General features: G+C 35.4%; 1 protein-coding gene and 1 long non-coding RNA gene across 2 annotated transcripts; both read right to left on the bottom strand.

The window, feature by feature from the left end:
• Positions 1–4598: 4598 nt before the first annotated feature.
• LOC145322808 (troponin C, isotype gamma-like) lies at positions 4599–9909 on the bottom strand. Its single transcript, XM_080165084.1, has 3 exons — positions 9381–9909; positions 5636–5766; positions 4599–5318 (listed from the first exon to the last, which is right to left on the bottom strand). Exons 1-3 carry the CDS (start codon positions 9713–9715, stop codon positions 5263–5265), a joined length of 522 nt encoding a protein of 173 aa, XP_080021210.1. The 5' UTR covers positions 9716–9909; the 3' UTR covers positions 4599–5262.
• Positions 9910–16527: 6618 nt separating this feature from the next.
• LOC145323406 (uncharacterized) lies at positions 16528–17790 on the bottom strand. Its single transcript, XR_013880954.1, has 3 exons — positions 17755–17790; positions 16961–17043; positions 16528–16656 (listed from the first exon to the last, which is right to left on the bottom strand). It is a non-coding gene; the product is annotated as an uncharacterized LOC145323406 (long non-coding RNA).
• Positions 17791–17835: the final 45 nt, after the last annotated feature.

Genomic DNA, 17835 nt, shown 5'->3' on the forward strand with positions numbered 1-17835 from the left:
GAATAACAAGATCCTCCCCAAACCTCTGTTCTGGGGCAGCTAGTTGGATGGCATCCTTGGTGTGATGGCCCACTAGCTCAACAGGGACCGCCATGACCCCGCGGCCAGGCAGGACCACCCGCTTGGCTGTGCGGAGCTGGGGCGGCTGGCCATCAGTTGGGGTGACAGCGCTTAGCCTATACGTGGCTGGTGCGGGGTCAGCTTTGGCTCCGGGACCCACCGGCCGCGACTTGACGGGCTCGGCTTCTGGAGGGGCTGACGTGTCGGAGCCAGGAGTGGCTCCGAGGGCGTCCGGCCACGATTTGACGGGCTCGGCGCTGGGAGAGGCCAAAGTGCTGGGTCCAGCTTTGGCTCCGTGGGCGTCCGGCCGCGACTTGACGGGCTCGGCGCTCGGAGAGGCTGAGGTGGCGGAGCCATGCATGGTTCCGGAGGTAGCCGGCCACGACTTGACGGGCACGGCGCCGGGAGAGGCTGAGGCCTGAGAGTTGAGTGTGGCTCCGGGTACATCAGACCGCGACTTGACGGGTCTGGACTCGGGCTTGGCTGGTGGACTGGCTGGAGGTCCCAGGTAGAGGGGGCCAGGTGGACACGGCTGGCCGTTGATAAAGGTGTCGGCGGAGAAGATTGGTTCTGGAGGGCTGGCAATCTCAGGAAACGTTGTTGGCAGGCTCTCCCTTGGCACCTTGGGCACTGGAGGCAACCCCATGGCTAGCAGGTTAGCTCCCTTGTGTGCGTTGAGCTCAGCGTCCACCCAGTGTGTGCCTTTCTCAACCACACGCGGCTGCTCAGGCAGGGGGCCTGGCAGAGGCCCCTCATAACTTAGCTCTCTCTCGGCTGTCTCCCGGTCAATGGGGACGCCACGGGGTGGGATAAACTCCCCACGCACCCACAAGCAAGGTGGTTGCATGTCGAAACAGAGCCTAGTTCCGAACTCCTTGAGAAAATACCCTCCTAAGTTCAGAGGGTGTGAGAGGTTCCGGACCACAGTCACGTGGTATAGATGGAGTATAAGAGTGTGTGAGACTGCCATATATAACTCTTTTAACTTTCCTATTACCTGGAGGGGCTGGCCTTCCTCATTAGCAGTCAGGATTTGGGTGTTATCCGGAATCAACATGCGTTGCACGCCCATCGCGTGCATGAGGTGCTCAGAAATTACAGCAGACCCTGGTACACGGTTGCCAGAATCAATCATGGCATCAACCTGTACATGCTGGGCAGGGTCAGGAGTAGGAAACCTTACCCTGACATGGCAGGGGAAGTGGAGGTCCTGCCCCTGAGACAAGGGGGCCTCTCGTTCGGCTGGGGTTGGCAGAAACTTTGGTGGTGGCCGAACCGCAGCTATGGTGGTATCGCTTACCATGGTGGCTTAGTCTGTAGCTTCGAATCACTAGAGCTTATTAATTATCACTGGGTCAACAATTTTATATTTATTTTTATCACTTGGTTGACATTTATACACACTTATGTGTTGTTATCACTAGGAGCTCTAGGTGTGATTCTGGAAGCACTGGCAGCAGGGAATGTCCGTCCTGCAAGGTTCAGAGGGGTGACGGCGGTAGGGAATGACCCGTCCTACAGCGCCGCTGGTTCGAATCCCGAAAATGGCGGCAGGGAATGGCCCATCCTGCAGCGCCTCGGGTTCGAATCCTGGGAGGCAGCGGCAGGGAATGTCCCGTCCTGCCGTGCCTGTGGCTCAAAATCTGCTATCCGTCGCAGTGGTAGGGCTTACTTGTGTGCTGAAACTTCGCAGCCACACATTGCCTTCTTAGGGAGACCAGCACCCAGCTGTCTGTCTCGTAGGTTTGGCCTGGGTGTCCTGGGGCTTGTCCCAGCTACACTTGCCAATTTAGACTCAGTTCTGTAACCGTCTGAGCTAAATTATCCGATTGCCGTGGCTGCGCACCTAGCGCTACTCCTACACGACACGGAAAAAGCGTCTTAACTGGCGCTTTTAGCAGGCTAAATCTGCTTGCCGTAGGCCAGAGGCCCACATATTGCGTTCAAAATGATGGAAATTCGACCTAAAAAGGCCGTCTCACGGGTCAGTTGGCAGCTGAATGTCCCCTTACTTGCCAAAGGGTCCAATCAGAGGTAGAATAGGCTAGTTTCTGTAAGGCTCGATTGAAACACGCTGACACCAAGTTCTGGTAAGCCGAGCGTTCTCGGCCCACAGGGTAACGAGTTCGGATTCAACGAGCCCTAGCCTTTAATTATTCTACCAAATAAACAAGCAGGATTCAAGCATACAGAAATTATATATTTAAACTGAATAATATTTACAAGTTATGTTTACTATATATATACAACAGATTATAACAATGGTTAGGTTTGAAGGGGGTGTGGGGCGCTAGGGCTTAGCTCCCGGCGGTAGACAGGCTGCGGGGGCAGCGGTGGTAAAAGGGGAGGCAACGCCTCCCGGTTATATAAGCGCGTGAGGGACGTGTGATAGTTGCATGTTTGAGTCCCCTCCCCACATTTAGGCAGGCCAGTTTGACCGCTGGGTGCGGGGTCAACAGCGGTCATGAGATAGATGGTGATATAATAAGATTAGTGCAGGGGGTTTGTTATCATAAGTCACAGCGAAGCAACTCTGTAAACGGCCTGTCCGTCGGGGTGTCGTATTACCACACATGCATACATAGTACCTAACAGAATGAGCTAGAAATTTGCATTTATTTGCAATATTTGAATTATTCGCAATTAGCAAAATATCAAATTACAATTCTCCTCAGGAAACAAAAGCCGCAAAACTAAAACAAGGTTGACAACATTCATAAGTAGCGATGCACCAAAAAAATTGGCAAACTAGCTAAGTAAATTATATAGCAAATGATAAGGGGTCGTAAAAAGAGAGAAAGAGGACATAATAAAAGCATAAATAAATTAGAAAATCAAGAAACCCTCATAACCAATATAAATTTGTCTTTTTTTGCATGACCGTCGAACCGACAGGCATATTCTATAATCAATTCCAATAATTGTAGGTTTGTCCTTCTTTGAACATTATCCTGTAATAAGCAGTTTTGTACTACTATTAGAATACTTAGTTTAGACTGATAAATTGATAAATTCACTGAGTGAAAAAGTCTTTGATACTTCTTAGTTATTTTTTATTGAAGTATATTTCGGTGGACATTGCACCCTCTTCAGTCTAAATGACATAAATCATATTAATTTAATTTACATATTAAAAGATAGGTAAAAATAAAGAAATTGTAGAACTATAAAGGCAGAAAATGTTGATAAAGAAGAAGAAAATAATATGACCAAACTTGAGTTTAGTTGGATGCTAAAAGTAAACTGAAAGGAATTTTTAGCAGCAGACAATAATCAGCAGGGGGGGGGGGGGTGTTTAAAAATACATTATTATTCATAAATTTTAATATTTGACATTTTTATATGAAAAAACTATTTTCTTTTTTTATCAAATTATCATTCAAAATTAAAGTTTACTTTTATTGATAAAGTATTTAGAATTAGGTTATGCTGCATAGATACTGTATAGAATAAAATTAGTATTAGTAAAGTCAAGCTGTTTTTACATTATTGTTGATAATCAAAAAAAACATTATTTAGAAGGTTATTCCACGGAGGGTATTATATTCAATTTATTAAGTGCCAACACTCTAAAAGTTTTTTTGATTTTTGAGCTCCGCTATAAGTGATGTTGTAATTTTTTAAACATTATTATTAATAAAATGTAATTTAAGTATATGCCACGTCAATTTATTTTGAATTGTTTGAGCTTAACTAAAATAAATATTGTCACCCGTTTTCAATCTTATTTATAAAGAAATTGCAATGAAAGCGGATTATTTAGCAAAATTTTTGCACTAAGCGATAAATATCTTGCCTCTACATATTTGCGGTACTAATTAATTTAAATTGTGTCTTAAACGTCTGCTGTGTTGTTTGCTTATTATATTTAAGACTTCAAATAGTTGAGTTTTTTTTAAACTAGTGTCTAGCTTATAGAGGCTTCGCCTAAGACGAGAATATAGGGTTTTCTAAAGTTGTTGAACCCTTAGCAAATTTTTTTCTTGGAGGAAGGGGGTTGTCGAAACCCTTCACGCCCCTTCAAAATAGCCTAAAACTTTCCATTCGCAAAATTTCCTGAAAATCTGAAATCTTGTAAGAGATCTTATGAGACATTCATCCTGTTACTTAAGAATATAGGATAGCAAACTAAATTAAGATAATGTTGCTGCGCTACTTCTAGAAAATTTATCCTTGCTTCTTAATTGTCTTACGTGAGGAAAGATATACCTCAAACTCAAATGAACAAACGACACTTTTTCGAATATACGTTTCTTCTTTAAACCTTTATAGCAGCATTAGAGATCAGACAATGGTCGATAAATTGATGTACACCCTAAATGAGGATAAAAAAAATACCCCTTTTGTAGATTACAATTATCTGTTGCAACGTTTTACACTCGACTTAATGAACCAACCAATCAATAATCAATAAAATCCCCTAAGAAAAGTAATTAGAAAACCTTGCGAACTAGTGTAATAAACAGCCCAATGTCCCCTCCCTTCTCCGATTTTAATTTTCGATTTAACGAATGCATTTGATAGAATTTACACAGCAATTACAAGAATGAAGCGTTTATATACAAGAAAGAAATACAGTTGATCAGAGTACATTATTTTTTTATATATATAATAAACAATTTGTATTCACACTTTTTCATACTAGAGAGATTAAAAATTCCAATCTTTCTTAATCATGTAGAGTCACTTTTTAAACAGAAATCATTATTCTGTAACATTAGAAGAGAAGAAAAAAAACAATTCTAAGTCAACTAATTTGATTTAGGAACAAGAATTAAAATAAGATGTTTTGTACATAAACAGTACTGATAATTTACATTGATTGCTATGTAAAAAATCTTTTTCTATTTTCTGGGTTTGGTGTCGCGTAAAGTTTTCTAAATTGAGTCTTGATAGCTTTGAAATTGTTGACAATTTCATTTTTTTGTCTTTTGATGTTGAATTTTGAAAAAAAATATGGTGACCCATATTTTTTACTTTCTTTTTTGAAGATTTTTTTTGTCGGGTTTTCTTAGTATCACAGGTCAGGAAAATCCACATTTTTATAGCTGAGACCATTTTTTGTCTTTTTTAGATAAAATTATTGTCTCCATGCAGTCAGTTGTAATTGTATAGCTTCTGATTAGACAACTGCTGTTTGTTGATTGAGCTAGTAAATCAAAAGTTTTCCATTTTCTTATTTTCATGTGATTTATGTGGAGATTAATTCTGTGGGGCTGACATCATCATCTCGCAGAACTCGTCGAAATCCATGGTTCCTAATAAAATTTTTTGTATAAGTTTAATACAAAGTACTAAGATGTCTGACAGTCTGTCCGTCTGTCTATTAAATAGAATTCAAGAGCCAGTTTTATATCACGAAGTATCCAAATATTTAAACCTAAAAGTCTATCTCCAAACGGGGCAATTGTGTTTTTTTTTCAAATTTGTTGGGATGTACAGTACATCAATTCGTTGTTTATTGGCTTATTCCTTAAAATCCCTGGAAAGAAAAAGATGGTAATTATGAGGTATCAATTATCAACCATTGTTGCATCCCTGCTAAGCTAAACAAAAAAAGGAGTTGACAACTGACCTGATCCATCTTCATCAAGTTCCTCAATGATTCCATCAAGTTCCTCATCAGTGAGGGGAGCCAGCAGCTCAGAGATGAGACCACGGAGGGTGTCCATGGTGATGAAACCTTCTCCGGCCTTGTCGTAGATTCTGCAAAATTAGAAATAGTTAATTTTTGAACACGCAGCAATAGCCTATATGGTAGCGTGTCTGCTTCCAATGGATATATTTTAGAATATATAAATTTAGGTTGCTAACATGGCCATCATTTATTGGTCAGTTCGTTCCTCCAGTAGAATGGGAGGGCTTTGGGTAAAGGGGTTGGATATGGGGTAACAGATCATAATATCAGTATGCAAGAATTTCTCACATTCTTCCTGCTTTGTCTTGAGCGTTACATGTAAAGTAATAATAGAGGAAACATATTCCATTCAATTGCAGACAAAAGTACTTTCATCAAAGGGTTCGTTTCTGCTGAATGTTACTCAAAACATAAAATAAGCCACACTTTAAGGTTTTAAGGTGTAAAATACGTCTGTTAAATAACAATTGAGTGCAAGAAGGTACCGTTTAGATCCAGGTATATTTAAAAATGAGTTAATTGTGGGCAACCTTACTTATTAGCTGTCCTTGTAAATGTGAAAAATCGTACAGTGACGTCTTTTTTTGGGAAAATCTTATACCCATTTTCTCCCATTTAAAATATTTATGTAAAAACAAGTTTTGCTATGAAAATATTTGGTCATAAGCGCAGGTCATTTGTTTATCTACTACAAAAACATTTTACACCTTCAGCACTGAAATGACAACAACAAAGTCAAAATAAGCTCAAAATTTGAAAATTTTGGTGTGTCTTTATTCCCGCTAAATTATCACACATACTATTGCAACAACATAAGCTGCCCTCTCCCCATTTGCAAAAATCTCATCATTATACCCCCCCCCCCCCCACCCTCTCTTTTAGCGCTAGTTTGGAACAGCTGTTAATGTTTTTTAAAGGACTTGCAAATACGTAAAATTGCGACATTGAAGGCATACCGAGAATTTTATGACTTTTAAACGAGGTATAAAAAAAAACTTTACATAAGATTGTTTTGTAAAATTGCTTTCTTTGTAGAGTAGAGTAGAGCAGTAATAAGCTTATACTTATTTTCTTTTTTTTTGAAAGCAAAGTTTGTTTTACATTTAGGGTCTGTCTGTCTGTCCGTCCTTAACGATTAACAACGAATAAGTAAAATTTCATTGAATTTAACCCATTCATTTCAAAATCTTAAATAGTCATGCTTTGACCAAGAATGTTAAATATTGTTCAGCTGTGTCTATAAATGAGAACAATGGCAAGAGCACGGGGTAATGCTTTGACCGAGAAATGAGCACAACTAATTACCAATGCAAGTTAGATCTTGTTTTGTGTTTAAGTCGAATATTTAAAAGTAGCCAAAGCTGACACATTAGCTGGATCTTTAAATCATTTTAGTGGTGAGCCAGATCGGGGTGAGCCAACTTTCCACCAATGAGAGCACAGCATTTTATGAAATACCGCGCGGTGATTGGCTGAAATTCGGCGCACCCCGATATGGCCCACCACTAAAATGATTTAAAGATCCAGCTCTTGATGACCTTAGTTCCAACATTAAGCATGACTGACTGATACCTATAACTTATACATACATAGCTACAATTCATATATAAAAGTAACATGATGATTGTCTGCTTGTATCTTATCAATTTTTTAAGAGAATGAGCCACGAACCTCCCAAGAGAAATCACCAATTAAAAAAAATCCCTTTCCTCCCCCCAAAAAATTATCTCTTTTTTTAAAACTAAAATTTAAAGTGTAGGGTTAACTTATCCCCATAATTTTCCTTTGGTGTCCCTAGAGACCTCTAGGGGCGTAGCCATTTGTGTAACAATAATCTAATAATGAAATCATAACTATGATCCTATTTTGATACGATACTAGAAACAAAGTATAACATACATACTTCTTTTTATTTTTTCTTACTGCTGTTGAAAACTAAAATTTTTAGAATAATTTGTGTTGTTATTAGTTAATATATTTGACAATGTAGAAAACGAAACAATTTTAAAGAAAATGTTTTAAATTCCAACGACAAGCTTTTTTATATTTTTTTTCTGGTAAAATCTAGTTTATAAAAAAAAGAAAATTCCTCGTATTATATACAGTTTTCAGAGAATATTAAATTTAAAAAATTATAAGATTATACAGTATTGACAACCCCGAGGAGCCGAAGGCCTAGGCTAACAAAACTGGTATCCATTTGTGATTTTTATTTTAATATTCGTCTGTAATACAATGCAATGCTTTACATGATTTTTCAGTATGACTGAGAACCGGTTCTATTCCAGCGGATATTAATCGGTTTTGAAGCCATACTGGAAAACTATTTAGCCACAGCCGACCTTATTCATCATTTTATTAATCTACAGCCAAGTTGCTCTTTTTTTCAATAATCCACAGCTGAGCTGCTCTAAAAACAACAGCTGTTGCAAAGCCCTAAGATGGATTCTTTAAAAAAAAATTAGGTTGGCGAGGCAAGATTAAATTAAATAAAATCATAAAAGGGTTATTAACATAAGATTTTGTTTAGTTTTTGTAGATTTTTGATGTATTCTGGAGGTCTTTTCATAAAAATAATTTTACCTTACCAGCGAGTAGCAAGCTTAATCTTTTTAAGAATCCACCTCTAATCTAATTTTCCTAATACGGTCATTATTTCTTTACGGTTTGGTGAAGCTAAAAAAAGTAATTATCTTTTAAAGATTCATTTTAGGTGTAAATAATTTAATAGAAATTCTTTTAAATATTTTGAGATTGTAAAAAATAGGTGTTTCCCCCATAGCCTCTAGGGGCTTTGTTCCTAGAAAGGGAGTGGAGGGGATTTTATCCCCAAATTTTATTTCTCGGTCACATAGAAAAAAATAAAAAATAAACTCATAATAAAATGTTTAAAGATTAAATTAGCATATGAGAAGTTCAAATATATAACAAATCCTTTACTAAAGTCTAATATTCATAAATTATATCGAAAAATTGAATATTTTGTAAGTATTTCATAAATACTAATATATTATACTACTAGTGGCTGCGTCCTTAGAATCTAGGAGCTCTGTTTTTAAAGAACCTATGTGAAGCTTCCTGATCATGAAAAATAATCGGTTAAGTTTCTATCTAAATCTTAAGCTTCAGACAAGAAAAACTTTGCTACTAACAGGATATATAAAAAAATTAACCCTGTAACATTTTAAACAATTCATATATAGTTTTTTTTTAAATTGTCAAAAAATCTCACTTTTTGTGACTATTAAGAGTACAGCCAATTGTATGTATCTAAGGTTACATTCATAAATGATCAATATTTATTTAAATAAACATTTATATATAATTAATTATTGCGGTTTTTTTTTAATTGTTTGTGGTTTTGTTAAATTAAAATACCTACTTTTAATTCGTTTTTTTTTCATCTTTTAACTCAATACACAATACAGATTAAGAAACAAAAGTAATCAAAAGTAATGGTTATTTTTAACCCACGGAAATGTTTGGGAACCATCATTAGAGAATTGTAAAAGTTCTAATCTAGTTAGAATGAATATTATTGCGACTATTGTTTTTTTCTTATCTGCATCATATTAAACAATGCATTAATTGTTTTCTATAAAGAAGAACTAAAAAACGACGTTTCTACATTTAATATTTAAAGTTTACAACTTTAAGAGCGCAGCTACTCTACAACTCCTACCTGAAAGCGTCCTTGAGTTCTCTCTTCATAGTCTCGATATCGGGATCCTCAACCAGGAACTTGGCGCACAGCTGGCAGAACTCGGCAAACTCAATCTCACCAGACCCGTCCTCGTCAATCTCCTTCAGGATCTCCATCAGCTCCTCCTTGCTGGGCCTGAAGCCCATGGCCCTCAGGATCTCGTCCAGGTCGTCGGCGGACAGAAAGTCCTGCTTCTTGGCGTCGAACAGGTCGAAACAGGTTTTCAGACACTTGATCTCGTCGGACTCCAGGCCGGTTGCCTCGTTGATCTCCTCAAAGTCGATGCCGGCATAGGGGTCGGGTTTTCCAGCCATTTTGTTGGTTGTCTGTGTTGTGAGCTAAAGTTGGGTTAATCTAAAATAAATGTGCCTATGTGAAAGGCGGCGGAATGTTTATGTGTGAAAAGTTACGCGGGTTGTCCTATTATTGTTGTGTGTGGTGAGTAGGAACCCCAACCTTTGACTGGCGTCCACACCAGCCCTAAACTCACAAATTTCGAACAATTCTTACCGTGTCGCAATTTTTTGGGGGTGAAAATTTTTCATGAAAAAAAATCTTACAAAAAATAAAAAGTAAATATAGTGATAAAAACTTAAATAAAAATAAAAAATATAATTTTTAAAAGTGCTTTATTTTTAAAAATATAATTTTGTTGCCCCTGACTAAAAGTAGATGAAAATTGTAATAATATGACCGGCTCTTCGCTGTTAACCTACAATAAACAAAGTTGACATACCCAGGGTCTACCCCCCACCCCACTAGAGACTTACCCCCCCCCCCCTCTCCATCCTCCATTAGGGCCTGTCTCCCAGCCCCTCTGGGCCTACTCTTAACCTAGGTCGCGCCCTGACCGCCCGCTTAGGCCTGCTTCCCATACATCGTACAAGTACTCCCCCGTTCCCCTTTCATATTTAGTAATATTTTGCCGCTATTGTTCTCCCCTTTTTTCTCTCATACCTTTCCAAGCCATGCATTGTCAATGGTGTTCCTTTCTTTTTGTTTAAATTTTAAAAATAGCAATTAAACAATCCTGCCTTTAAAATTGATTTTTTTGCTTTTTTTTCAGAAAAAAACTAAGTAATACTAGTACAATAGACTGTTATCTTTTTATCATTAACTTTGAATTTAAATCCACAACCCCTTTTTTCTCATTTTTAAAGAAACATAATTTGTAGATTTGTGTGCACATCCCCAATGTCAAGAATTTACGGGCCTTGGACTAACAAAGATACTCTTTATTTCTATGTATTATCTACATGTATACAGGGTTTTCTGCATTGAATATAAAATTTTTCAGTAATAATTTATGTAACTCCAGCGGCCGCACCACTAGCATCTAGAAGCTCTTTATTTGAAGGGAAAAAAAGGTGGGCAAAAAAATAACAAAAAAAAACATTAAAAGGCTTCATCTATTTATGCCTATACCCATCTCGGGACTTATAGGAAGCTTCACTAAAAAGGAGAACTCAAGAAGTTCAGTAGTTATTGAAATCTTAGTCTTATTTTTGTAATAAACAACCAGGTACAATATTATAAGCGAAATATCTCTATGTATAATCAAATCCTAAACATGAAATTATGTCTTTTTACATTATTTGCAACAAATGTATGTACAATTTTGTTTAGACTTACATATTAATGTTTTACTTATTAATTTCAGGCACTCTACAAGAGTTCTTGTTCGTTTTTCCTTCATTCTGATTTTAGAGATTCGTTTTTATGGAGACAACTTATATGGTACACTCTGTACTATATACATACTATATAGGGAAAATTGAATTATACAAAAGGAAGGTTAAGAATTTTGTAAGAAATGTTTAAATATTTCTATTCTTACTCATTTTTTACTCAACCTGACATATGAATTTAATTAACTTATAGTTTGTCGGAATCAATATGTTTATAACCGTTTCTTTTAAGTCTGGCTGTCTGCTTCATAAGATCTCTTAAACGTCTGTTTCTATGAGTTCATTATAGTCCTTAAAACGAATAATCCAACAAATTTAAAAAACATTACTTTTTTTTAATCAGAAAGGAAACTTATTTTATATTATACGTTTTTTTAAATTTCAACAAATGAATAGCATATCGAAAACGTGAGAAATTACTACTATTTTTTACAAATAAGCTATGATACTACTATATTTTTGAATGCGGGGTAAAAGTATAGCCAAAAAGTCAAGATATAAAATATTTTAACTTCTTTTAGTATAATGTACACATATAAAATTATGCTCTACTAAAGTAATGGAACGCCTATCTCAAAGTCTACCGATCGTTCCACAAGTTTTAGGATGCTTAAAAGTAGTCCAGGGAAGGTTTTAGGCTATTTTACTATTATGTCCCCTCCCCTAGTAAAATATAGCCCTTAGAAAATGATCCCCCCCCCCCCACCCTCCCCTTAAATAAAAATATATAAAAAATTAGGCTAATTATAGATGTATTTACATAAGTTTTAAGTAGATATACCCGTTTGAATTTTTTTTTATATATTTTTAGATGAACATACATATATGATATTGGCTATGATTGCTTTGTATGTATAAATGTTTTTAATTTCTACTTTGAAAAAGTATTACAAATCCCTTGATGCATACTATAACAAGATTTTTGGCGGGTTCTAGAAACAACATGTCCTTATTAGTTCAAGATTACTCAAGAAATGAAGTACAGAATTGAACTGTAACAGGACGACTTTAGAAACAATGTATTGTTTGTAAATAGCGCAGCTATTCTAGAACTAGGATATGTCCGACCTTCGTGGGACCGACAAATTAATACAATTTTATGAAGTAGAAAGATTTTTTGTCTGAAGCTTAAGATATCAATATCTACTGAACTGATTACGGGAAGCTTCACATAAGTACCGGTATGGTTTTAGGCTATTTTGGTATTTTTTATTTTGGCCTTAGAATGTTTTAAACTATTCCAAATACTAAGCCTCTATATGTTAGGGGCGCAGCAGCTGGTCTACTATAACTATCTTCCTTATTCTAGGTTAAAATCAAGCTTTTATAAATAATTACTGTAACGCAGTGTACTGTTATTTATCAGTATTGTTACAATCGATATATTATTACTTGAATGTTGCACCAGATTTTAATGTATTCTGATAAAGTGATTCTCGCAAAAAATAACGAAAACTCACCATCCCCACCTCTCCTACTGGATGAGCGAACTGACTAACCAACTAATTTTCCCCTGTCAATATATCCACGTATATTCTATGTCTCCAATTTGTAACCTAATTGTTGCTGCGCATTATGGGCATAATTGTCCTTGTTGTAACTAGCTATAATGCTGTGCACAGGTGTATCACTATTTTCTATGAGATAGGAACTCCCTTTGTTTTTCCCCCATACAGTTACATTAGGTTTTATAACAAATATTTTTTTAACAGTTAGCTGACATGTTGTTAACGTTAATTGCGTATTGGTAAAGTGTCGTGTTTGAGTCTTGACGCCACTGCGTCATACTTGAGACGTAAATAATGGCACCTACTAATGATATGATAGGCGCGTGACATTAATAGTAAGATTAGGGGGAGTATCTTGACCCATATAAAGTGCAACTCATTAACATGCACAATTAGGACTTTCAGACAAAGGTTGTGGAATAAAAGGGTTGGTTGTCTGTTGGGTAATCCAAAACCTATATGGCTTATGTGGTCGTTACGCCGCAATCATAAGATACGGAGTATGTTTTAAAGTATGAGGAAAAATTGAAGAATAACCTCGCCCCGAGAGGTATAAATAGTTAACAGCTGTCATGTTGTTGTCGGGTTCGAGTCTGGCCTATAAAAATATACTTTGTATCTTAGCAAGGTTGACAACATAAATAAGTATTGAAGAACATTAGTCAAAGAATAAATTATCATCATTTCATGCAAAATTGTATTCTTGTATTTCCTGAGGGGGTGTGACAAATTTTTGCCTTATAAAATAAAAAAACCTTATATATTGCTTTGTGTCTTAAGCCGCAAGAGAGGACTGATGGTAGCCCCTTAAGGCGTGACTGGTGCCAGGGGTGGCGCGGAGATCCTAACACCCCATGAAAATTACTCATAGTAATCCCCCTCCGGATCCAAACACACTCGCGTTTAAAAGATTTTGTTCAAATTGTAAAAATGTCATTAGATGTAATGTGCCTCGTACTTCATTCAAAATTAGATAATTTTCCCTTCTGTTTAAAATATTTGCTTCTTGCTTTCAAATATATTTTCAACTCGACACACACACTAACACACTTACCCAAACACACTCACACACACACACTTACCTACACACACACACTCAAACACACACACACACTCACGAACAAGAACAGCCAAAATTCCATCCCAAGAGAATAGCAAATGACACGTATACCTGTATAAGCGTAAACAGGGGTTTATGAAAAAACAATGTATATTTTTAAAAATCAACCTATTTGTTACGTCAATTTCTTTCATTTAAACTAAAATTATGTTTACAATCTGAAAAGTAGAAAGAAATATAATAATAGATGTAGATTCGTAGCTGGACAAAGTGTCTCAAAAATCAGCTATGTGACGTCCTAATTATAAGTGATTTTAAATCTCTTTTTTTTGGGTTTTCTTTCCCACTTCTCGTCTCATCTCCTTCATTTTTATGACGTCACATGGCTGATTTTTTAGACACTTTGTACAGTTACTTCGTAGAATATACGTGGAAGAGTCAATTTAGGTTGCTATTTCCCATTTCATTCATCAGTTCGTTCATTCATAAGGGGATGGGATGAAGGAAGTGTTTTATTATCAGAGAAATGAAAATCTGTTGTAAGGACCAAGTAGTAATAAATACAATACATATTAAAAACAAGTATGACAACATCCATAAAAGCGAAGCACTGAAACGGTAGGACAAACGGACATTAAATTTGTTTAAATTGCTTGATACAGGATAATGATAATGGACATACTTACATTTTAGGATTTGATTATAGAGTTGCTTAGCTTATGATATTGTACTTGTCTCAGGAATCAATATACAAAAATCAGATCAATCAGATAATTAGATCACATCAAAACTAGTTGTTAAAAAAGTAGAAAAATCAACATGTTTAAAATGGACTTAGGGACATTCTAGTAATGATTATAGAGTTGCTACGCTTTCTAAATCGTACCTAACTACTACAGAAAACACCATGCAAAGTTTGAAATCGTTAGGACAATTCTAATATGCCTAAATTAACAAAATAAAAAGCTATCCGTCTCCTACGTACGAACGGACCGACCCTAATTATAGAAAGCTTCGCTTTTAAAAATATTCAGAAATAAAAGTGTAAAGTAGGCCTAAGTGTAGAGGATACAAACAAAAAGACTATAATTAGGTAAAGATAATGGTTAAAATTCTGACAAAACATAGACAATTCTTAATTTTCATATCCGCGGAAATCTGTCTATAATACAATTATAATCTAAAATTTAAATTTGACAGAAACATTACATAATACTTACATAGTAACAAGACATAGTAAGAAATACAAAGCTTTTTAAAAGTGAAGTTTTCCTATAATTATTAACAGCGAAGCTTTTCTATAATTTGGGTTGGGACGTCCGCCCGTCCGTCCGTCACAGACAGATAGCTCTTTTCGTTAATTTAAATAGGTTAGAATTGTCCTATCGATTCCAAACTTTGCATGGTGATTCCTGTAGTAGTAAAGTACGATTTAGCAACTCTATAAACGTTACCAGAATGTCCGTACGTCCATTTTAAACATGTTGATTTTTAACTTTTTTAACAACAAATAATTATGTGATACTTTGGAATACTGATTCCTAGGACAACAAAGTAAAATGTTATTAGCGAATCGTTTCTATAATTAGGTCCTTAAAAATGTAAGTATGTCATTAAACAATATCCTGTATATACATAGTTTTTCAACAAATTTACTTACAATTTTGTTTATCTTATTTAATAATTTATTCCTTTAAGAACAAACTATACATAATTAAATCACATAGTCTTGAAGTATTAATATATACAGTTTAAAAAATAGCACATAAATGTTGTCATCCTTGTTAGATAACGTGTTTAAACGTCCAGATCATATTTCCTTTCAATCTCATAAATGTACAATTAAAAGCAAGTCTACAAGTTAAGATCTCTGAAACAGCTGCATTTGGCACAGTATGCTTTACATGGAATTCAGTCGTGGTAGTTCAATCTTTTGACTCCTAAGATAATGTAAATATAACAACAAAAAGAGTCTAGCAATCAGAAAATATCTCTAAAATAGCCAATTTAAAGTTTAAAATTTAGAGCTTAATTTGTACTTTTAAAAAACGTAATTTCTTAAAAATTTTGTGTAAAATATTATGTTCATTGAAGAGAAAATTTATGCTTCTGTAAACATGTATTATATTACTCCTTTTTAAAAATGATTTTCATTTCTTACATTGCTATAGGTATGATTCTAAACTTTTTCATAGGGGCCTCCCCATAAAATTACATTAGTGGGAAATCGGATGCATTTTGCTATCTCGGAAACCGTATGAGATAACAAAGTAAAATATAAAGAAAGTTGCATTAAATTAAAGATCAGAGATGTGTTCTTTAGAAAGAATGCCGCGTTTTTTTTCGATATTTTTTAGACATTGATTGATTGAACGAAGACGATATCGTTATACAGAGTATACAACTTAAGAATTCAAAATTTTAAAATTATTATTTTAGCCATTTGTATAATTCCCTTTTGTTGGTACGGCCTTCATAGAAGAAAAACAAATTATCTTCAATCCATTTTTGATGCATATTAATTAATGCATCTTTTTAGAGCTGTATTAGACATTATACAAACAGCTAAAATAATAACTTTAAAATTTTGAATTCTTAAGTTGTATACTCTGTTGAAATCGTACGGGGCATTGATCTTCAACGATCACATAAGTCAATCAATCAATCAAGAAACGCGGCATTCATCTTTCAATAACCCATCTCAAGATAATTAAATGGCTATAAGGGTAAAATATCTACAAAAATTATAAAACAAGAGATTCTGTTTTACTGTTTTTCGGCCGTTAATAGTTCTTTATAGATAGCAAATACTGCACCAACAGGGAAAAAAATTGTTTTTGTTTAGACAATAAACCAATTAAAACAATAATGTTGAAGAATATCATTTATTAAATAAAATAAAATTAATTAAGATAATACTTTTGATAGATATCTTTTCTAATAAACAGGTCATCCAAAATTGGTCTTTTTACTCCGTCTTGATAAAAATATCCATACACCTACAAATAAATATACATGAGATTGTTCATGGTTCAAACACTTGAAGCTCTTTATTGTGCCTCTAAAAAAGACGCCATACAATACAAATGACCTATGATAGGCCACTACACAGATTAAATTACCAATGGTAGGCCAATATAACGTCATTTTTTTTATAGGCACTATTAAAAGCTTCAAAACACTTTCATTTCTCTTTATTATCCTAAGAATTTGATAATTGATAATTTCATCAGTAATATTTAAATTCTGATAGCTTTCCAAACTGTTTGCTGTTGTGTTTTTATTTGAATTTAGATGACTAACCTCATTAAAATCTGGTATATGTACATAATCTCTTTCTTCAAGATATTTGATTAATTCCTCTAGGCTTCCCTCGCTTCGCTCACCTAAATGTATTCGTCCGTGTTAAGTTAAAAGCTTGGATCTACTGCATTTCACGGTAAAATATTGCTGGTAACGAATATTGCCAAAAATCTATTAATTTTAAAGGCTGCTAGCTGCCAAACGGCTGAACGTACAGATCATACCCGCAAACCATTTAAGCGGTATAAGAAGGCCTACAAATAATCTGGAATAGCCAAGATCCAATGATGCACAGGGAAAGCTTCACTGAAGAAAAAACGCATAAAATAGGCCTTTTTCGCGCATTTCTCTGCACTGCGAGATAATTATGCATTATTGATTTATGGCTATTCCAGATTATTTGTAGGCCTTCTTATGCCGCTTAAAACAGTGTGCGGGCATGATCTGTACGTTCAGCCCTTATTTTTAGCAATATTCGTTACCAGCAATATTTTACCGTGAACTGCAATAGATCCAAAAGCTTTTCTACGTTAAGGCTAGGACAATCGATCCGTCAGTTCGTACGTAATGGATTTGGGCATGCAAGAAACGTCATTTCATTTGAAACTTTGCATGGTGAATATGATTCATGAAACAATTTAGTACAGTTTAGAAAGTTTAGTCTATAACCAAACCCGGAAAATACACGCGTCAAAGAAAATTATATGCAGTGATATACAGACCAACGTACGGACCAGGAATAAAAGATGAGTAGCTTTGCTTTCAGCAAATATAGTTCTTTAAAAAAAGATTACCAACAAAATGTGTTTCAATGTTCATCACTTGAATGTCCACCTAAATAAAAAGCATTTTTCTTGTATAAATTTTGAAGGCCC

Source organism: Acartia tonsa, chromosome 6 (genome assembly GCF_053477335.1).
Source record: "Acartia tonsa isolate MP-2025a chromosome 6, ASM5347733v1, whole genome shotgun sequence".
Taxonomy (NCBI): domain Eukaryota; kingdom Metazoa; phylum Arthropoda; class Copepoda; order Calanoida; family Acartiidae; genus Acartia; species Acartia tonsa.